This window comes from Neodiprion pinetum, chromosome 4 (genome assembly GCF_021155775.2).
Source record: "Neodiprion pinetum isolate iyNeoPine1 chromosome 4, iyNeoPine1.2, whole genome shotgun sequence".
NCBI lineage: Eukaryota > Metazoa > Arthropoda > Insecta > Hymenoptera > Diprionidae > Neodiprion > Neodiprion pinetum.
In genome coordinates, this window is record NC_060235.2 from 9,260,159 (window position 1) to 9,281,447 (window position 21,289).

The 21,289-nt window shown below is 36.2% G+C and overlaps 1 protein-coding gene, 1 long non-coding RNA gene and 1 pseudogene across 2 annotated transcripts; 2 read left to right on the top strand and 1 right to left on the bottom strand.

Annotated features, from left to right (window-relative positions):
- Nucleotides 1–52: 52 nt before the first annotated feature.
- LOC124217624 (uncharacterized) lies at nt 53–4,751 on the top strand. The gene is made up of 2 exons (XR_006882864.2): nt 53–225; nt 4,171–4,751. It is a non-coding gene; the product is annotated as an uncharacterized lncRNA (long non-coding RNA).
- Fdh (alcohol dehydrogenase class-3 Fdh) lies at nt 2,737–13,968 on the bottom strand. Its single transcript, XM_046623485.2, has 7 exons — nt 13,677–13,968; nt 8,210–8,453; nt 7,848–8,068; nt 6,888–7,104; nt 4,644–4,774; nt 4,251–4,525; nt 2,737–2,874 (listed from the first exon to the last, which is right to left on the bottom strand). Exons 1-7 carry the CDS (start codon nt 13,695–13,697, stop codon nt 2,850–2,852), a joined length of 1,134 nt encoding a protein of 377 aa, XP_046479441.1. The 5' UTR covers nt 13,698–13,968; the 3' UTR covers nt 2,737–2,849.
- Nucleotides 13,969–19,156: 5,188 nt separating this feature from the next.
- On the top strand, nt 19,157–20,324 carry LOC124216505 (uncharacterized; annotated as a pseudogene).
- Nucleotides 20,325–21,289: the final 965 nt, after the last annotated feature.

Genomic DNA, 21,289 nt, shown 5'->3' on the forward strand with positions numbered 1-21,289 from the left:
GGAGCGAGCGCAGCAGCTCTGGGCCATCTTTTGTCGGCACATGGTACTACGCGCGGCACTTTGAATTCACAATCAGTTGTGTGGTCGTAAATGTTCAGAAAAATAATCAATAGCAAGTTAAATACATCATGCCTGCTAATTGAAATGTTTATAAAATATGTATTAAAAAGGGAAAACTCCGAGTCACATGCCCATCACCAACGTCAACACACGCACAGCGTTTACGTAAGTCAAGTGTAGCAGACAAATGTTGCAAACGAAAACTTGTGCATGTGTTGACGCTCGTGGAGTGCACGTGGCTTGAAGTCTGACCTTCCGCTAGAGATTCCCTTCGTATAAGTGACGTATTTCAAATATTTAAGATCATGTAGAAGTCATACCCTTACTGACCGAATTATCAGATGTATAAGTTTTATTTAATCCATTGTCAAATGAACGGACTAGACTTGAACTTGGACAGCGCGGAAGGTTATCAGTGCGCCTGAAATAGTCTGATGAAAGATCGCTGCATTAGAGAATTTGAGAACGATTACAAGACGTCTCGACACAATTTGTCCATGTGTTAACTGGGTTGCGATCTCAGAAACCGCATAACGTCTTACAACAGTAATTGTTATGGGTCTTACAGTTAACGAGCTTATGTGAAATTCAAGTAATACAAAATCTATTCATTATTGAATATGTCTCAAACGCACCAGACGACTAATTACAAATTTGGCCTAATAATTTGTTTCCGCATACGGAACGGAAAAGTACTATTACATATACTATCGTAAAAGACACATGCAAATATTGAAAATGCATCAGAAGTCTATGATTACACTTTATATTTATTAGATCGATAGTAAAACCCAAGGATGGCAATAAATTCTCGTTCCACAAAAAACATTTATCGAGTGAACTGGGTCTTGAAAGAAATATGTTTAAACTTTACACACCGCATATCTCATATTTCTATAGTGAAGTTGTATAATTTTATCACTGAATTCAGATTGTTCTATAAAGATTTGCCAGATTTTAGTTGTGATCATCTTGCATGCATACTTTTAAACAAATAGCGCAACATTACTCCAAATTACACAAATATGTCTGAAATTACAGAAAAATTAAAGTCCTGTAAACTTGAAAAAGATTGCTGTAATAAATATGATGTTCACATAATTATATCAGGCATAAGATTATCTAATGTATAGGAGCAAGACCAACAATTGTTGACAGTCGACTCACGGTTGAAATTTCAATTTTTCTGCAGTTTTAATAACTTGTAGTATGTACTCAGATGCAAAAATCTTGCAAACTTCAGACCTCCACCTCTTACAGTTTCTAAGGAATACATTGATCAACTCTCAACAATGAATACTCGTTTTCCTATCCATATTTTGGTCGTACCCTTATCGCAAAAAAATAAATTGTTCAAGATGCTTTATGTAGAAGAGTCTGACATTTCTGATTATGGAATCAGTTTCAGGCTACATCCTTACGAACCATAAAAACATGTTGAATGTTAAAAAAAAAAATTTTTTTCAACGTTTCTCAACTTTTATGTCAAACTTGACATCTTCCTCTAAAAGCCCAAATTTTCTTACGTACAAAACCAGGTGGAAGCTACAATTGATCTTACGGAACATTACATTTTTAATACTTCGTAACAGAATATCTTCATTTTGTTTATTCACGTTTGTAGAAGTTCTGTACTTTTTAAATAATGATTTATATATATTGACATATCTGGTGCTACATATTAAAAAGCCTGAGTACCTTTTACCCCTTATATTTTATAAATCACTGTTCCAAAAATTTTTCTGTTTTTCATAATAATTTTAAGTGTAATAAAGAAAATGTAAATTTTTTAAATCATACTGGCCCGATTAAAATATATCTTGTGGATACAAGATGAGTTTTCGTTACTCGAATCGAAATCTTAGAGGTACAACAAAGCATCTCACTAAACACGCAAGTCTTCCATCAGAGAAACAACAATAAATCTTGTTTATTGCACTAAAACTGACCACAAGTCTGACAAATTTTAAAGCTGAGATTTGTGAAAGCATCAGGAGTAAAAGGCACTCAAGCTTTTTCATCATGTAGCAGCCACAACGTTAAAGATACACTATTCGTAAACAGTACAGTACTTCTACGCTACAAACGTGAATGAAATTAAAATATCTCTAGAGAAAAAGAAGAATGTGACGCTTTAGAATATCAATTGTAGCTGGCGCCTGATCCTATTTCAAGCACATTCAAAACATACAAGTTTTCATGTGAAATGTGAAATACTGCGAGCTTTCAGATTATACAGTCAAATTTGAAATAAGAGCTCAATAATGTCAAAAACAATATGTAAAAAAAAAAAAGTTTTTGATAGAGATCTGATACTTGCAGTAACTTTGCATCTTGGTGCATACTAAAAAATATTAGAATTGGATAAAAGGCAAAATTTTGACCCTGGATGGTGTCCATAATTCGTAGACTTGCCCAGTCATTCAGTGAAACATTGCTCAAATCTAAATTCAACATGTAAAGAATTACAGGTGGTTTTTCACTTACCTGCAACAAAGGTTAGCATTTAAAATTATGTAATGTTGATCGATCAGATGTCAGCACAATCCGTATTCTTGGATTTTGACTGACAAAGGTTGATATCATTCGCATGATATCGCTAGTGCTATGATAGTATGAAATTAGAATCTCATAAAAAAGAAAAGTAAATACGTATTCATTTTGATAGCAAAAATGTACCCATAAAATATTTATTTATTTATATAATATAATTCAAACATTGTATCTCATGGATATGTACGGAATTCTGTACAGTAGCGTCCTTGGAGTTACAACGGTGAATCCATATTTTAGAAATGCAGAACAGCTCTCAAACTGAAAATTCAGAAAAATGATTGCAATTAATTAAGATTTCGTAATTTTCTTACATTATAGTTACTTCAAAATGATGATGAATAAATAGCCGAAATGAAGTTCTCTGATTTTTGTAACCCTTCTCAGTAAAAAATGTAATTTTACTCCATTTTTCATGATAATGCACAAGAATATCGTATGTAAGATCAAGATTGATTTAAATTTTGGTTCCAATGATATTCCATTATTTTTTCGTCGATTCTCTCCAGATACATGATACAATAGTATCTTCCAAATTTTTGAAAAACTACTGAGTATTACGGCTCAAGAATGACGATTGATTTTAAAAAACGGGTTGACTTTGTGAATAAATAGAATCACTGGCTGTATCCTGACTTTTTGGGCTAAATTTCTTTTCACACTCTAATTTTTCTCAATTTGTCGACGCTCTGAGAGGAGAGTATACAAGGGCTCTAGCTTTCCGTTAGGGTAGCTGAAAGATAATTGTCATTTTTTTTCGATTTATTTCGTTTTAGCTGTTACTAAAATTGTTCGCTTGGCTAAAAACGGCACTACATGTTACTTTTTATGATGTTCAAGTTGATAATGTCATTGTGATGATACACGTTTAGGAGAAATCATTATTTTGCAGAATTTGAGTTATTTGAAATTCCATAAGCTGTAATAAAACAAGGCATACTCTTAAGTATTTGTAACTCTATCAAAATCAATAAAAAATTCGAAGTGGTGATTTTTTCCCAATATTTTGTTACGACAATGTAATTAACTTCAACCTCGTCGGTTTTTAAAAATTCTTTCTATTTAACTCTCAAATGTATCAAAGTATTTTTGTTCTTAATCTGCAGAATTAAACGGAAAAATCAACAAGGTTAGAAAACTGGAAAAAGTCGGGGAATTTTATATTTTCACGAGAAATTAACGCGATATTGTAGCTTAACATGAATATATCTGGAAATGTGGTTACGTTGTAATGTAGTATAGTATAGTATATACTTTGTATCAACGTTTTCCTTGGTTCTCTTAAGCAAGAATTACAGTCGTTGGCAAAAAAATAGTAAGTTGTCTGAGCTGTTATTTTGAAAAAAAAACAAAAATCAATATTGTTTAATACCAACATTTCCTGTTGTAACATCATCACTCACTTTTCACACTCCTGTGATACTCGTATGTGAAACTTTATCTATTCTATCTGAAAGCCTTGTCATCCCATTTGCCTAAGCAATTGCTTGCAGAATCTGTGCACACCTCACTATCATTTCTAATTCTCCGAATCCTAATCTTATACTCTGCTTTCAGCACTCGCTCAAACTTGTGACTCTATTCTTCATCATTTTAAAAAGTTTTGAGAGGAAATATGAAGAAGAAATCTGGACTACCTTTTTCCTGAGTGTAGAAGATCAAAGGCTTCGTTGATCTGATCGAACGGAAGATTTTGTGTGACAAACTCATCCAGAAGCAGTTTCTTTGATTGATAATCCTTGACCAGCTTGGGCACACTGTCTCGCGATTTCCAACCGCCAAATGCAGTTCCTTTCCAAACGCGACCAGTTACTAGTTGGAATGGACGAGTACTAATCTCTTGCCCAGCCCCAGCTACTCCGACAATGACAGACGTGCCCCAACCTTTGTGGCATGATTCCAAAGCAGCTCTCTGCAATAATTGAATAATGATGGATCAAAAGTAGAAAAATGCAATATTGCATTATGTGGCATTGAATAAAAAAAGATTTGTATTCAAAATTTATAATTTTATCAAATAGTAGCCTCACCATAGTATGTACATTTCCTACACATTCAAATGTGTAATCAAGACCACCATCAGTAAGCTCAACAAGAACTTCTTGAATTGGTTTATCGTAGTCCTTTGGATTTACAAACTCGGTGCAACCAAATAGTTTAGCTGTAAATGAAAAGAAATTTATTGAATGACAGTTGTTATAAATGGATTGTTTCAAAATTTGAAGTGTATATTCACTATACATATACCCCGTAAAACTGTATTGTGAGCTCAAAAAAAATATCTACATCTTTCAGTGAAATATTTTATGCTATGCAGGATATACATGCATCTTTTTTTTAAATAGAATTGTATGCCAATAGCAAATTCTACCCGATTGAAGGCCACCGGTATCGGCTGCTAGGCAGATTAAGAAAAATGAAAACAGACGACTCGCGTGGCCTTGAATCATTCAGAATCTGCCTCCGTAGGTGTATCTCTATATATGGACTGATCCAGACACCTTCAGCCAACTTTTTAGCATAAAAATTTTGACATGTTATAATGTATACTGAGATTAGAAAAACCTACAATTTTTCAGGTCCACAAGCCTGACTGTTTACGAAAAACACAAAAATCAGTTACACTACGCTTTTGAATTGATCCTTTGTTTCCAGATTTAATTTCCTGTCAGAAAAAAATATGAGGATATGGGTTTCTTGTTCAAAAATGTCTAATCTTTCCGAATACGAAATCTATTTGAAGAAAATATAAAAGAAAACATGTTTTGTTGACAATCTGAGATCTGTATAGGTGAAGGCCAGAATTTTTTTTTATATGAAAACGTAAACATTTTAGAGCATTTCCTATATACCTATATTCTATATTCATGGAATAATGACATCGATTCAATTATGACAGCATTATTGTCCTGATAAAAAAATTTCATGATGTATTTCAAAATGTCTACTATTTCATAAAAAGAACACTCCATTTTTAGGCGTTTACGCATACCTGACTTGAAATGTCAAGAAAAACAGTTTTTCCTTGGGGATTATTTTGTGGATCTCTCTAATAAATTTCAGTTTCAAAAAGATTAGACTTTCATGTACAAAAACCACAATAGGTCTTATAGTTAAAAAAGGAAAGAAGTGCTACAAATTCTAATACCAAAAAGTGATTTGGTCAATGCGTTTCTCGTAAGTAGAAACCTAAAACAAATTGAAAGATTTTCATAACTCAGTATATACTATAATATGTTTAAATTTCTGAAGCCAAATGAATGTAATAATCACCAAATAGAAATTTCAACCATACGAAGCTGGCGATGAATCGTAGATTCGGCAATATATTCTAGCAGTGTAATACTCCGGTAGCCAATGTTATATATTATGAAAATGATTATATCTTTATGATTATATATTATCCAGATAATTTTATTTAAGATAAGCACCTTAGGTAAATGTACCTCATCTTTTTGTTTTACAGAAATAATGTGAATGAAGTTCAGCTTTCATCTTCATGTACTTCAATCTACTGCTCATCTTTATCTTTGTTATGGTATAAAGATAAAATATACTGCTTAGAATTAAACAAATTGGAAACCATTCAGAGTTGAAACTAAGTTGCCGTTTTGTGAAAATCAATAATTCGATGAAAATTTCTTCTGAAAGAATATCTTTGCAATTTACGAATGCGATGAAACGCGGCCAAGTCAACCAACCTTTTTTTTTGACAGCTAGTGAAAGAAATATTATGTTGCTTCAACTAAATTTGACACAATCGCAGTAAATCTTTCATTTAGACGAAAAATCGGTACTGTTTAGTCGATCCTATGAAATTGTTTGTTGCTTTACCAAATAATTATTCGCAGCAACAACACATTTTTTTACCATACTCAAAAAAATATTTCATGAAATCAACAATTCTTCGTGTTCAGTATATCAAGATTCTCCTGTTTCTATATTTATCTGGTTTATTATCTGAATGAAAATTAGAATAATTATATCCTTCAAATAGATAAATTGCATGGGAAACCATGTTCTATTCTGTCTAAGTGAATTTGTAAATGAACAATTGTATCTTCATTTGGATAATGAAAGACATTATCTGGTACACTACCAGGAGCGCTATAAATATTGAGCGTCAGTACCAGAATACTTCAGTATTAGAGGACAGTAGACATTTTTCATAAGGCATGCACTGTACGAGATTACGGAAATCGAATGGAAAGTATATATTCCTATTCAGCATAATTGATCCTCTGTAATTGATGTGTAATGCAATTTTGAATAACCTTGTTCGAATTTATCCTTATTGACGTCAATCCCGATGATACGGGAAGCTCCAGCTGCTTTGCACCCAAGAGCAACAGCCAAACCCACTGCACCCAACCCCCAAATAGCGCACGTACTATTTGGCTCAACTTTTGCAGTATTCAGAGCAGCCCCATATCCTGTTGGCACCCCACAGCCCAGAAGACAAACTTTGTCGAGAGGAGCTTTAGGATCAACCTGCGGATATAAATAACACAAAACAGTAGTAAACGTCTAAGGAATTCCACATTGGTAATTTCTATCAATATTTGTGCATTATTATAATAGTCATGTTACTAAATTTGTTATTTACTTGAATGATTCTCTCAAAACGACAATTTTACGTGGAATAAATTTTTTCTCTAATAATCAATGCAAGATGTTGGATTTTTTTTTTCACAATATATCAGCTAAGAATGATCTAAAATTATTGTACAGACTAGATTGTTTCTTCGAAATCACGTTAACCATTTTTTCTCTGGTATCGACTTGTAAAAGTTATTCTGTTCTGAGCTGTTGCAAACAAATCGTCTTATGCTGTAACAGCCCAGAAAAGTACTTCAAATTTTGGAATATCAAAACCATTCATATGTTCTGAAACGGATAGATATTTACAACTTTCCTCTCAGATATAAAAAACAAGAATATTGACGTGGATCCCTCACAATAAAAAACGAGTTCTTGTCATTGAATTTGTCTTTTTTCAAGAACTACAAAAATGAATCCAATATTGCCGTAATAGGTCACGTTAGCTGATATGTGTTGGGTAGAAACATCATCTAGACCGTTTTATTTACTTTATTTTATTTAACTGAGATCATTCGGACTTTCACTGATAAAATTAAGGAATTTTATTAAATATTTCTTTCCCAATATAAAAAGATAATTTCGAGAGAAACATTTATTTATAAAATTTGAGTAACCAACTGTAAAATAATAACCTTGGAAAGTGAAATGTCCGCAACGACCGTGTATTCTGAGAACGTGGAACAGCCCATGAAATGAGCTAGAGTCTTTCCCTTGCAAGTGAAGCGAGATGTGCCATCAGGCATCACACCTTTGCCCTGAGTGGTACGAATTTTCCCACACAAATTTGTCTTTGGTGACTTGCAGAATTTGCATTCACCGCACTGAGGTATATATAGTGGGATGACATGATCACCTGTAAATTGAAGATTCAATTTTCGTAACAGAATGCCAATTGCAAAGTAAATTAAATAAATAAAAATTTTACATTACAGTCTGTTTAGATAATTTACTGATATAAAATACAACGTTTTTGTAAATATATTGTATTACATACCTGGCTGGAATTCTGTCACACCTGGTCCTACACTTTCAACAATTCCTGCACCCTCGTGGCCAAGTACACATGGAAATATACCTTCCGGATCTAATCCACCCAGCGTATAGGCATCGGTATGGCAAAGGGCAGTTGCTGAAATCTTAATGCGAACTTCATGTGCCTTCGGGGGTGCCACTTCAATTTCTTCCAGCGAAAGTGGCTGTTTCTCTGACCATGCTACGGCTGCTTTGCACTTGATCACCTGCAAGAGTAATTGAAATAAAATCTGTCCCCAAGTTATGAACTACTAGATGGAATTATCTCATTATTATGAAAGGTATTTTTGTGCTACACTAGGGGTAGAAGGAATAGAATATAATTCAGAGAAGCATATTTAGACGTGCCTGTAAATCGTGATGCTTATAACCGAATGCATTCTAGAGTGCTTTGCATGTATAATCTCAACAGAATACATTTGAATAGTTGAAACAACTATACGATATGTTTCAATTTAGTTAATAAGATTTAGTTGAGATTTTCAGCAACATTTCCAGCTTCTTTTATCATATAACGTATCATCTTGTGAGCTTGACGAGAGGACAACTTGTTCGGAGGTCCAGAGGCAACAGGATTCGATTTGCTCGTTTTAGAAGAACTCTCCCTATTTTCTAGTGACCAAGTTGATTATTATGTTGTGATCAAGCGAGAAAATACAGTACAATAGGCAAGATACATAGAAAGCTGAAGTTAATAACGTTAACGTAATGAAACATCATGGAAAAAACAGTACTGGTACAATTTTAGAACGACTTTCAAGGAGTTGGCTTTTCAAAATATGAACATGTTTTCTTTGTTATTATTTACTAGCTAAACTCCAGAAAATCCTAAGCGTTCAAGTTAAAGGCCTATCTCCGAATAGGATTAGAAAAGCAAGGTTATTGTAGGTAGTGCCAGGATATAAATTAAATGGTATAATAATCAAGATACTTGACTTGACTAAAGCCCTAATTAGAAAGGTAAAGCGACAGCGGAAGACCGACCTCTCTGTTGCACGGTCGAAAGAGTGTGGAGCAGGCACCAAGCGGAGAAGCAATGAGGCAAGCGGGTAGTTATACTTGTATAAGCTAGGTGTTTTCCCTGTCAAGTCACCGATTAGAGTTAGAGGTCGCTCTCCTGCTGTCGCTTTCTCTTAATTAGAGCTTTAGCTCAGTGTATGGACCGCACAGTCTATCTCTATATGCTTCGGGTTTGCCTGAAATCAAGTACCTTGTGATACAGAATTAAAATAGTCATTTTTTGGAAACACCGCTTTCAAAAAAACGTGAGAATGTAGCATATTAAGTTGTGCTACGACAGTCTTGTATATGGGGCAGTTTATCTAAATATAAGCAGCTTGAAACTTCATATTTCTAATCTGGCTTATTTTCAGTGTTCAATATTCATATATAACATTTTGCTGGGAAGCTAGATTGTGTCAACGCTCCTGAATTTAGAAATTCGATAGCTTCCGCTTACAAGAAATTCTTAAATACTCGTAACCGGTGTGCTTGAAGTTCCATCGATCAAGCATGATCAAACAGAACTCTATTCGAAGAACAAATGAACCATTGCAATATTAAGCTATACTATCACGACGTTGAAGTTAGTAACGTTATTGTGATAACACATTAGGACAAAAATTGCTATTTTACAATCTTTAAATGGCTTTAAAGCAGTTAGATTTTTAAAATATGAGTATAGGTATTTAACTTTATTAAGGTTTATAAGGTAAATAAATAGATTCTGACAGGTAAATCAATCATGGTAAGTCAACTTTTGTTTAGCTGAATGTTGAACTGATATATATTCAACTTCATTTGAGCTCAGCATTATTAAAAACTAAGTTTTTGACTAAACTTGGAACGATCCAGTTTTTATCAATCTAATATGAAATGTCCCGACGTACCTATATTTTGCATACTGGTCAATTGGTTGGATTTTTACAACCACAAAATATCTTTTGTCCTAATGGGAGAACCCAACGTGTTAAAGTCGATAATTACGTCTCCAAACCTATCCTAGTTATTTCCGGCATCAGACAAGGTACGTATCGTAGCCCGATTTTATTCCTGATCTACGTCAATGATTTGTACTCCATTATCAAGCATGCTTCTCTATTACTTATTACTGATGACGCCCAACTTTTTTTCAGCCATTAGTAATCAGAGTGATAGGCTTTTTTTGCAACAAGATCTCGACTCCATGGTGGAATGGTATAGAGTTAACGTGTTATCTTGCAATGTTGGCAAATGCTTTTGCATTACCCTTGGTAAACATCTCACTGATAACCAGCTTAGCTGTCATAGAATAGCAAAACTATTTATTGAGCAAGTTACAGAAACTCTCATTCAAGAGGCACTTGGAATTTATCGGTGCAAAAACTCCTAAAAAACTTAACTTTATTATAAGGTTGGAGGTTGACTTTAAGAACATTAATTTGTTTAAAACGCTTTATTACACTTTTATTTATCTGAATCTATCCAACTGTTCGACTATTTGGAGGCCTAAGACCAATGAGTTCAGACTTGGACTTGAAAGAGTCAACCATCTTTACTTCAGGTTTGTTTCTTATCGAATCGGAAGAGCTATGGATTACACTGACCATGATTACCGCCCCATCGCCTCTTTCCTCGGTATTTCTTTATACGTTTAGAAATACGTCGTAGATCGGAAATTTGCACTCCGATTTCTTGCTTTGCAACGACAATGCATATTGGATTGACTTGTATAATACTAGTCCTTACACTTTTAAGGCTAATTCTAAAGTGCTGTTGAAATAAGGATGACTATCTTTTTTTTTTCACTGTTTCTGCAGTATCATGGATATTACATTTGTATCATGGGTTATCCCGTTCAAACTACGTGAATAAATAAATAAATAATAATTAGATTTAGGATTTTATATACTTTATTAAAGAAGTAGCCAAACCCATATGGGTAATTGGTAAAACCAGAATCAATTTAAATAAATCTTTTCCAAGTTAAGTCTGCATATACAGGGTGTCCCTAAATTGCCTCCCATGGACCAGCCAGCATGATACCTCGTTAAACTCCAACCAAGAATTTCTTTTCCGGAAGCTCGTCCGACGCATAGTTTTTGAATTATAAGCGATAGCGCTAGGCCAATCAGAGTGCACCATTTCATCTAGATTTGCCGCCACGGAAATTGCTGTTTTGTTCGTCTGGGTGAATTATTATTATTCGTTTACGAATTAAATATCGGCACCTCCCCTCTCTCCCTGTTGTACCCCTTCTCGGGCGCTGACCTCGGTATTGTTGCCGCGGCACACGCTGCCGGCCGCACATCCATGGGCGCACACTTGTGTGTGTAAACAGAAGCGCATCCTCAAGCGTAAGGGGTACAGCAGCGAGAGAGGGGAGTTGCTGATATTTAATTCGTAAACGAATAATAATAATTCACCAAGATGAACAAAACAGCAATTTCCGTGGCGGCAAATCTAGATGAAATGGTGCACTCTGATTGGCCTAGCGCTATCGCTTATAATTCAAAAACTATGCGTCGGACGAGCTTCCGGAAAAGAAATTCTCGGTTGGATTTTAACGAGGTATTATGCTGGCTAGTCCGTGGGAGGCAATTTAGGGACACCCTGTATAGTACAGTATTTATAAATTTTACCAGCTACTATGAGAATTTAAATTTGGAACATACTACCCAAATTGCCTAGTTATATTCTGTAATATTTTAAAAACATCATCTTGCAAATTATAAGGTTTGTTACATTATCTGTATTGAAAAATAGGATTATTGCAAAATTTTGGAATAGGCACAATCCAGAACCTGATGCATATTGACATGTTCTTTCTCCTTTGAAATTATTCAAGTTTTGAATGAAACTTGCAGCTTTTTTACTCTTTAAAACATTTGCACGAGATGTTTGAAATAGACTCCTCTGTATATGTATAACGAGGCTGAAGTTAGTAACGTTAACGTAATGACATGTCAAGGGAAATTATTATTATTGTGCAATTTCTGAATGAATTTCAAAGAGTTGACTTTTAACGTTACTAAATTCATCCTCATTATGCATGGGTAGTTCACGACAAATGTTTTATTTAAATTCATATATACCTAATATGGATTATGTAATATATGAGGTGTTTATGGGTGTTTTTACAAATGTTTTTACTCAAGATCATCGCCGAAGACAGGTCAAAACATTTCCCAATAAATATTCGTACAGCAATAAAAAATTGTTTACTGTACCGTACACTTGGAGTAATTTTAATGTCTAATTTGATATAATATGTTTCAAGAATTTCACATAAGCTCACAATGATAAATTTGATTAGATTAGAACAAACTATAGCCTGCGTTAAGACTGTTTATAACCATTGGTTGTATGAAGCCAGGATAAGAAGAAACTGTACACTGAATGAAGCTCGAGCTAACAGCCAGAGTTATCAGCCAAACATGTTAATCTTTTTTGAATCATAAAAATGTATTTCAGTTTTATGCTCATATTTATTTTAAAGTGTTCGGGATTCAAGGTACTTCACAAAAAAATTTTCAAACTTTGCTATCTTATTCCAATGAACATCAGAACATTTGGCTGCTAATTTTGGCTGATAGCTTGAGTCTTGTGTACTCTGAATATTGTCTAGAACCTATACGATATACCTATATAGCGCATTTCACAACGCCCTGATCAAGGTCGGAAAATGATTTAGTTTTGGATTTACTGCAGAAATATTTACAAGAAAGTATTTGTCGATAAAAACACAGCCCTTTTTTTTAACTACCTCTATTCCAAATGTATTTAAATTAGTGTTTTCTGATCCGCCTATTTTGTGAAATTTAAAAAAATTCTGTAAAGTTAGGTTCGGTGAAAAAAAAAATTCACACACCAGCTACAGGGACTGCTGAAGAAAAATAATTCCTCATCATTTCCAGATAGCGTTAACAAATATAGTAAAACTGAAAATCAATGTGTGGGGAATCACTCCGTTGGGCTCTATATGTCATACCCTGTAATCTTAGTTCGGCAACACATTTTTCAAAGAAATGAGAGACTTGTGAGAAATTCTCTGTTTCAAATTTCGAACTATTTTTTTATTGGTCGTTTAAAAAAAAAAAATGCGGGCAAGTTCTCTCATCAACACAACAATCCCTTGTGAATTTTAAATTTTCCAAGGAATTGGAAACCTTGAACTTTCATGTTCTTAAAATTTTGTCGAGTGTATATATTTGCTACATACAGCTGCAGCAATATATTGTCGAGCTTTAATAATAACGCATATGATGTGAAATAGTATAGTTACAAGATGCAAAGAATGCCAGTTGTAGATTATTATCAACAAAGCAATAATGCTAAATGATACATACACTATTATGCACTTGAAATCACTGTGATTGATAACATATAATATTTCCGATAACCTGGTAATTCAAAATTCCGTTCTTACTTTTTTTAAAGCGTAAACTCACCTTTCCTGCGGTATCTGCCATGGTGAAATTAGACGACGTACTGAGTTGGCCGAAATCTGTATCCAGAAGGAATGCTCTCGTATCTCGAGTTATATAATAACGATAGGTCACGCTTGCAAAACGATGACCGCTGGAATTCGTAGCACTTTTTCGTCGGTTATGAGAAGGAAGAGGGCGATTTTAGGTTATCTGGTTGACGATTACAACATCCAAGGTCACAATCCGGCGAGGCATGTGCGCTAGGCTCCATGCATGTGCGCATACAAGCGCGGTTTACAACGAACGTGTCGCGCACATTGAACCGTACCAACGAACGATACAATGACTGACGTCAACTTCGGTAGGAACGCGTGCCAAAAAAGAGGGTATCATGTGATTATAGCATGAGTAGTGCTTAGACTACTTTTACACGGCGGCATTATTGAACGATCAAACGAACTTTCCTGTACGCGAAGTTCAATCGTAATTATATTCCATCTCGTTCTCAATATTACGATGTAATTATTCAGCGAACTCATATTTTCAGAATTCAACGTCATTTGAGAAACCCTTTTATTTATTTGACAAAACCGAAGATATCTCTTGTTATTCCTTCGTTTTTATTATTGTGGGTGTATATTCACATAGTCATAGATATACAGGTAACTATTGAAAAAACAGATCTCGATGTGTTAGAGTAAGAAATATTAAAAGTAGCTTTAAAGATGCAAATATTTGGGGTACGACGGGGAACAATACTGATTCTGTTGTTCTTCATTATATTATACATAAATACTATAAATAGCCTATTAGAATTGGTTCCGGAATATACAATTGCATATGCTCATGATACAGCTGTTCTTTGCTATGCTAGAGATGGAAAGTTTAAAAAAAAATTTAACGACTAATGTGGAAAAAATGAATTATTAGTTATATCAGAATAGCCTACGATTGAACGTTACCAAATCAGTATGCCTTACTTTTGGAAATTACTGTGATTCTGTAACGAACGAGTTCGAAGTCATTGTTGATGGTGTTCGTTTAACTAGGAAAACATACAAAGTATCTCAGGATATATATTGACCAGTGCATTAGGTGGCGTTTTGATATCGATAGCATTGTTAAAAGAACTAGATATTTACTATGCGCTTTTCAGTAGTATTGCGACATATGGAATAATTGTGTGAAGGCGTGCATACAACCACGTAATGCAACCATTAAAAAATCTTCAAGCTAGAATTCTGAATATCATTATTCCTAAAGGACATGTGTCGTTTTGCTACAGCTAAGCAAAATTATGCACTGGATGCGACTCATAGATCTCTATGATGCGACTATGTATGAATACCACTCTTTGAGAAAAATGTATGGCAAGAGAAAGTATTACCAGAAACAAATCGCTTCCGATACATAAATACAACCCACGGGTTGGTTCTAAAAATTATAATTATACAGCAATAAAGGTATTTAATTCGTTGGTGGAGAAGAAGAGAAATTTAAGGGATTGCCCTCGTTGATTTCGGCGTTGTCGTATATGTATATCTCCAAATATCGAAGTCAACATATCTCAAATGTAAAAAAGTGCTAATGGCCCCATTTTATTGTTAGATACAGCGAAAGACAGATGGCAGCAAATTGTGGAGACAGGGGTAGAAGGAGTATGAGTTAAAGGTACGAGGAGTGTACAGCGCGAGAGCAAGTGGGTAATAGAAACTCGGCAGTGATGGTAGTAAGAAGGTAGTAAGAAGAGAGCTGTATCTCAGATTACTGGATTTATTTAATCTTGCGTCCCTAATTTATCGGCATATTGTTAATGTACTGTTCTTAAGAAATATATAATTTGTTCTTTCTCCCGACTCCTGGGCGGAATTGAACATTTCTTTCCAGACATAATCTTTCGTTATCCAGGCCATTCCGTGTTCACACCGTTCCCCTAACGCTATACACAATTCTGAACAAAAACACTCTACACATTTTCATTTGACGCAGAAATAAATAAATGGCATGAATTCTAGGAATTTACTGTGACAATTTCATAGAATCCGTCCCATTTCTTTATTTCTGCCTGCTCTCAAACGGCTTGGACTCGAGATTGATGAGGACACACGTTCAACCCTCGCTTCATTATCCACGGGATGCCTAAATCATTGACTCTTGAGCAAATCAAGGCCGATATTATTTCGCTAAGCTTCTAAGAAGTCGACAACTCGGATGTTAAAATAATATATCTGTCCCCACAAAACAGACACCCGATTGACAAAAGTCTGTGGCATCGATGTGTCAGCAGAAATAAGAAAGTTGCTACTCTCCACAGCACGCATCTATATTCACTTCGTAGCTTGTCGTTTCAACGATCACGCCAAAGTACTGTAATGTTACAAATGCTTAGCCTTCGGTCATTTAGCTAAAGACTGCACTGGCCAAGCTTACTCTGCATACTGCACAGGTGGACACGAGATGTGGAATTGTCGAATAAATAGCATGGTCCAAGATGTTTCAACTGCCAATCATTTGAGGACTAGCAGACTTTGGGACACACGGCTTTCGATGGTAAAAATTTTCCAATTTTCCCTAAACGCTTAGCTGACAAGGCACCTAACACAAAGTATGGCTAATAACACGATTGAGACCACATTGGACAACCTACGATTTTTTGCTACGTAAACTGCCAATCATTCGAAGGTCATTTCACCAAGTTTAGTTTCTACTTTCGGAAAGAATTCTACCACACAATCTGCATGTCGGAAACCTGGTTATGAACTACCAATTCAAAAACTCCGCGCGCTGAATTTTTCTCAATCTGCTCTCCGCTAGATCTCTGCTTATCTGACAGAACGACGTCGAGCAATACGTGGACATGGTGGGGATTTATCTGGCTGGGCGATTATGTGTAAGTACTGTACGGCGACCAACAGGTCTTCATTCTCAGGCCACAGCCTTTCATACTTTATCTCTCTGGTTTCCAGAATGTATGAAAACACTGTAAATATAATTTTTAGCTAGACGATTTACAACTGCAAGCTGCAAAAACTCAGAGAAAGTATCAGACTAATCAACGAGGATAAAAAAGCAATCACCGAGTGAGCAGAGGGGATTGGACTATTGCTGAACAATGATAGAACAAAGTCGATACTCATCGGTATGCTCCGTTTTATCTTGAATATATCATTTGAGGATCTACCTACTACCACCGTAGGTGACGCTAATATACCTTTTTCAAAAGGGGTTATTTGCCTAGGCATAACTTCAACCCACACTCTAGCCTGGACCCCACAACTTAATAAAATAGCCAAACGCATAAACACAATTCTATAGGGATTGAAGTCTTCGCGCGACTTTCTATCTCCTAAGCTCCGCGTTCAACTAATAGTCTTTCTGATTTTCCCACACCTCGACTGCTGTTGCCTGACGTACCTTGAGTTCCTTAATGAATAAAATGTCCTGCTCAGTACATGTCTAAGTGCTTGCATTCCTTTTGCCTGTGTCCTACGTGGAAATGAACATATCACCAAAAATGACCACCACGCAGCAGCGGACGGCAAAAGAGCCGTCATCAAAGCGTGCGCGAAAATCACCCGAAATCGTATAGCGGGAATCAACGAGGCAATAAATAAACGTCCAGCAGCGCAAGAACCGAGCCCACTGAAAAGCTTTCCGACCGCGGCCAAGCAAAATAAAGTTCTCGTCCACAAAAGACCCGACCGCGGAGATCGAAAACAGGATCAACTTTATTGTAGGTCCAAAAACCGATGCAATAGCCAGGTATGCCTCCTCAGTAGCTACCAAACAAGCGGTCACCAATATAGTAAAACCAGTAGAGGTTGGACTGCAAGTCTAAAGGATCACCTGGGCCAGAAACAACGGAATACGCATTCAGGCAAATAAAGTTGACCTAGACAAAATACGCACGCTTACGTCACTCGCGAAGGCAGGACTCGTGGTCACCGAGGACCAGAAATACAACCCACGAGTCATCATATACGAAATATCAAAGAACCGACCCTGGACGAGATCCACACTCACCTCGTCAAACTTAACCAACTATTAGGGGATGAGGACGACAAGCAAACCAAAGTAGTTTATGTATACCATGTGCGAGAAGGGGAAAATTTCGTAAATTGCGGCCTTGAGTTATTACCGAAGGCCAGATCGATGACGAAAAACCAAACGCACGTCTTGATCGGTCTATCAGTATGTAGATTTGACGACCTCGTTAAATTATTACAATGCTATACATATTTAGGCGTCGAACACCAGATCCGCAACTCCAGGTTGACAGCATTATGCGGACACTACTCGGGCTGCCACGAAATGCGCGACTGCAGAAAACGAACCGAACCGCCGCGCCGCGCCGTGTTGCCATGGCTGCAAAACAGCTCAAAACGACGCTACACATTCTGCACTGGACGGCCCGAAATGCCCTAATCTCAAACGAAAAGTAATTGTTAAGGTACGGATACAAACTGTGGCTAGCAAAGCCTCAGGTCCCTGCAGCCTCCTCAAAGTCTACCATGTAAACTGCCAGTCACTTGTTGTACACCTCAACGAGTTGAAATTACAGTGGACTCTCGGTAATTCGGCAAATATCGGACCAGAGCACTACCGGATTACCGAAAACGCCCGATTACTTGAAATCACTAGTCATGACGCACTTAAACGGCAGAAGCTATGTTTGATTGTATACATATATTTCTTTGATGTGCGGTTCTCTCCAGGTTTTTTTGACTTACAAGCACACCACGTTATTGTGGATGTCTTTGTCTTCGGAAAGACAAGATGGAAAGATTTATTTAATAATTAAGGACTTACTCTTAATTAGGGCTATAAGAGAAGGGTCAATCTTGTTGAACCGAGAACACCCTGTATTATCTAATACGTTTCACAAGCTCGGGTGGAGTCAGAACTGCCTTTACAGTGACACGGGTTTTTACACCGATGCACTTTTTTTCGAAGACGCGAAGGGTTGCTCAGTGCTCCATTCTAAAGCACAAACTCGGGCGTGCACTAGAACTGCATTCCTCCTCAGACTAGGGCTGCAGAAAGCCGTAACTGACGTTCCTCTTATAATTTGACGTGCGATAATCTACAACAGATCTAGACGAAAGCCTTGGCTGTCTGTCAGGCTAAGTTCACCAGGAATCGTTCCCAGACACGAATCACCCAGTGCCGTACAACTCCTTCTGATCTCACTGTAGCCGTCTGCTAACTTGTACGATATCGATAATATTAGAAAATGGCAATGAGGCTAACAGATGCGTTTTAACAAAATGTTTAATAAAAATAATCGCAATCAAAATAATACAAGGTAAAACTTTACAAAATGAACTTATTAAAGAAAAACAATACAAGATAACATAAAGATAACTAAAAATTATATACAAGATAATATAAAGATAACTAAAAATTATAGAAATCATAGGTTCTATTCCTGTGTGTTCTTTTACAAGTGAAACTGATTTATAAGTTAAATTTTGAATCTTACGCATTTCACTGACAAAAAGATGAGCCAGCGGGCGCTGTGCCACAGGTTTGCTGACGATGCTCACGGTGAGCCTCCGTTTTAAATACTGAATTTCGACCTGCCGCAGTATCGCGTCGCTGCTGTTCAAACTGCGAACTCCTGTCGGTGAGAGTTGGTTACCTCGAGCTTGAACAGTTCCCTTCGTCAATAAACATCGCAGTATAGTTGTTCACTTGCCTTTAGAGGAATAGTGAATTCATACACAATCCGAATTACTGTTTTCAGATATCTACCTACGGGTGATTCTATGGCATCGATAGCGCTCGCGTACAGAGTGGGTATAGAAGCACCGTTTGTGAAATCATACCCATAGTATGCCAGGCTATATGGAATTCACTGCAGTATACGATGCTACAACCATCTGCGGAACAATGGCTCGAACTGAGTCAGGAATTCGCAGACAAATGTAATTTTCGACATTGTATTGGAGCGTTGGATGGAAAACATGTTGTAATGTTGGTTTGTAATTTCTTATGTCTATCTGTTATAGGTATACGTGTAAATAATTATACTTCTGTTGAGATTTGCTTTTGCTTAATTCACGTATGTGTCTCATTCAACACCACATCATTTAACTATATATAATCACCCCGCGCAATTAAATAATTGTCCTGATGATGACAAATAGTTCCAATAATTTTATGTAATGTTTCTTTCTACTGTAGGCTCCACCAAACGCAGGTTCGACGTTCTATAATTATAAAGGACAGCATAGTATAGTCCTGATGGCTTTAGCTTCTGCCAGTTACCATTTCGCAATGGTAGATATTGGAGCACAAGGTCTTCACTGTGATTCAGGCATGTTCAAAAATTCTGTGGTGGGACAGATGTTCTACGAAAATAAAATGAGTTTTCCAAATCAAGAACCGCTCTCTGATGATCACCCAGAGAAAATGCTGTACATAATGGTAGCCGACGAAGCTTTTCAATCGACTACATTCACGTTGCGTCCGTATCCAAGTCGTTATAATGGAGAACAACGAGTCTTCAATTACCACTTGACCCGTGCGAGGCGTGTAGTGGAAAACACATTTGGTATAATGGCGTCAAAATGGCGAATGTATTACCAGCCAATTAACACCTCCTTGAAGACCACCGATAAAATTGTTATGGCGACAGTGTGCTTACATAGTTATTTGATGCCTTAACTAGTATACTATGGAGTTGAATATGCTGACTACATGGACGAAAATGGACAGATCGTCCTGGGTCAGTGGAGAAATGAGCTTATGAATGGCTGCGCAGGTTTTGGTAACTGTTGCAACTAATGCAGCTACAATCAAGGGTGGAAGATTAGAAAATGAATGCATAAACTGAACTTGATGTGGGTGTATTCAAGGTGCCATAGAAATCGAACTATATACAGAGTTGTTGTGGTACAAGAGTAATTACTCTGACGACACTCATATCACGACTGACCTTCTAATTCCTCAGCTCATTCTTACACCTCTATGACACACTCACAGACATCCATGCATACATTATACAGAGCATCATATTGCTTGTAACAGTAACATTGGGGCTACGGGAGGCAATACGCATTCTAGGTACGCTGCTAATGTCACATCGTATTTCATGGATTATTTTATGGAAGATGATGTTGTATCGTGGCAACAAAACTTGGCTTGAAGTCGCGTATATGGTTTATATATATATATATATATATATATATATATATATATATATATACAGGGTGAGTTTTTTATCTTGAGACATCAAAATATCTCAAGAAATGTGCATTGTACAAAGAAATGTTCGAAACTAAAACTGTTTGATTTTAATGGGGAAAACTAACCCCGTAAAATTCAACCCTCCGCCCCAACCCCTGAGGGCGTGAGCGGTAATAACTTTGAAATCTTAAATGGAAACTACTATTTTTTATTGCAGATTCAAATTGTCGATGAGAAAATACACAAGTTTTATTCGAAAGTTTTTTTTCGATCGGATACAGATGGCTCTGTAATTATTAAAACTCAAATTTTTCATGAAGTAGCAGGTGTTAAACGGTTCCAAGAGTACGATTTGGAAACTATTGGGTTACTTGTTTTTGAGTGATCTTTCACATTGGGTTCTCAAAATGGTGACCTTCCACTTCGATGCATTTGTTGATCTA

Coding starts and splice junctions, on each gene's coding strand:
- Fdh (XM_046623485.2), bottom strand. CDS start 13,697: ATGGCAGATACCGCAGGAAAG. Junction 8,069..8,209: donor TGTGACAGAATTCCAGCCAG/GTATGTAATACA, acceptor TTCAATTTACAG/GTGATCATGTCATCCCACTA. Junction 4,526..4,643: donor TAGGAAATGTACATACTATG/GTGAGGCTACTA, acceptor CAATTATTGCAG/AGAGCTGCTTTGGAATCATG.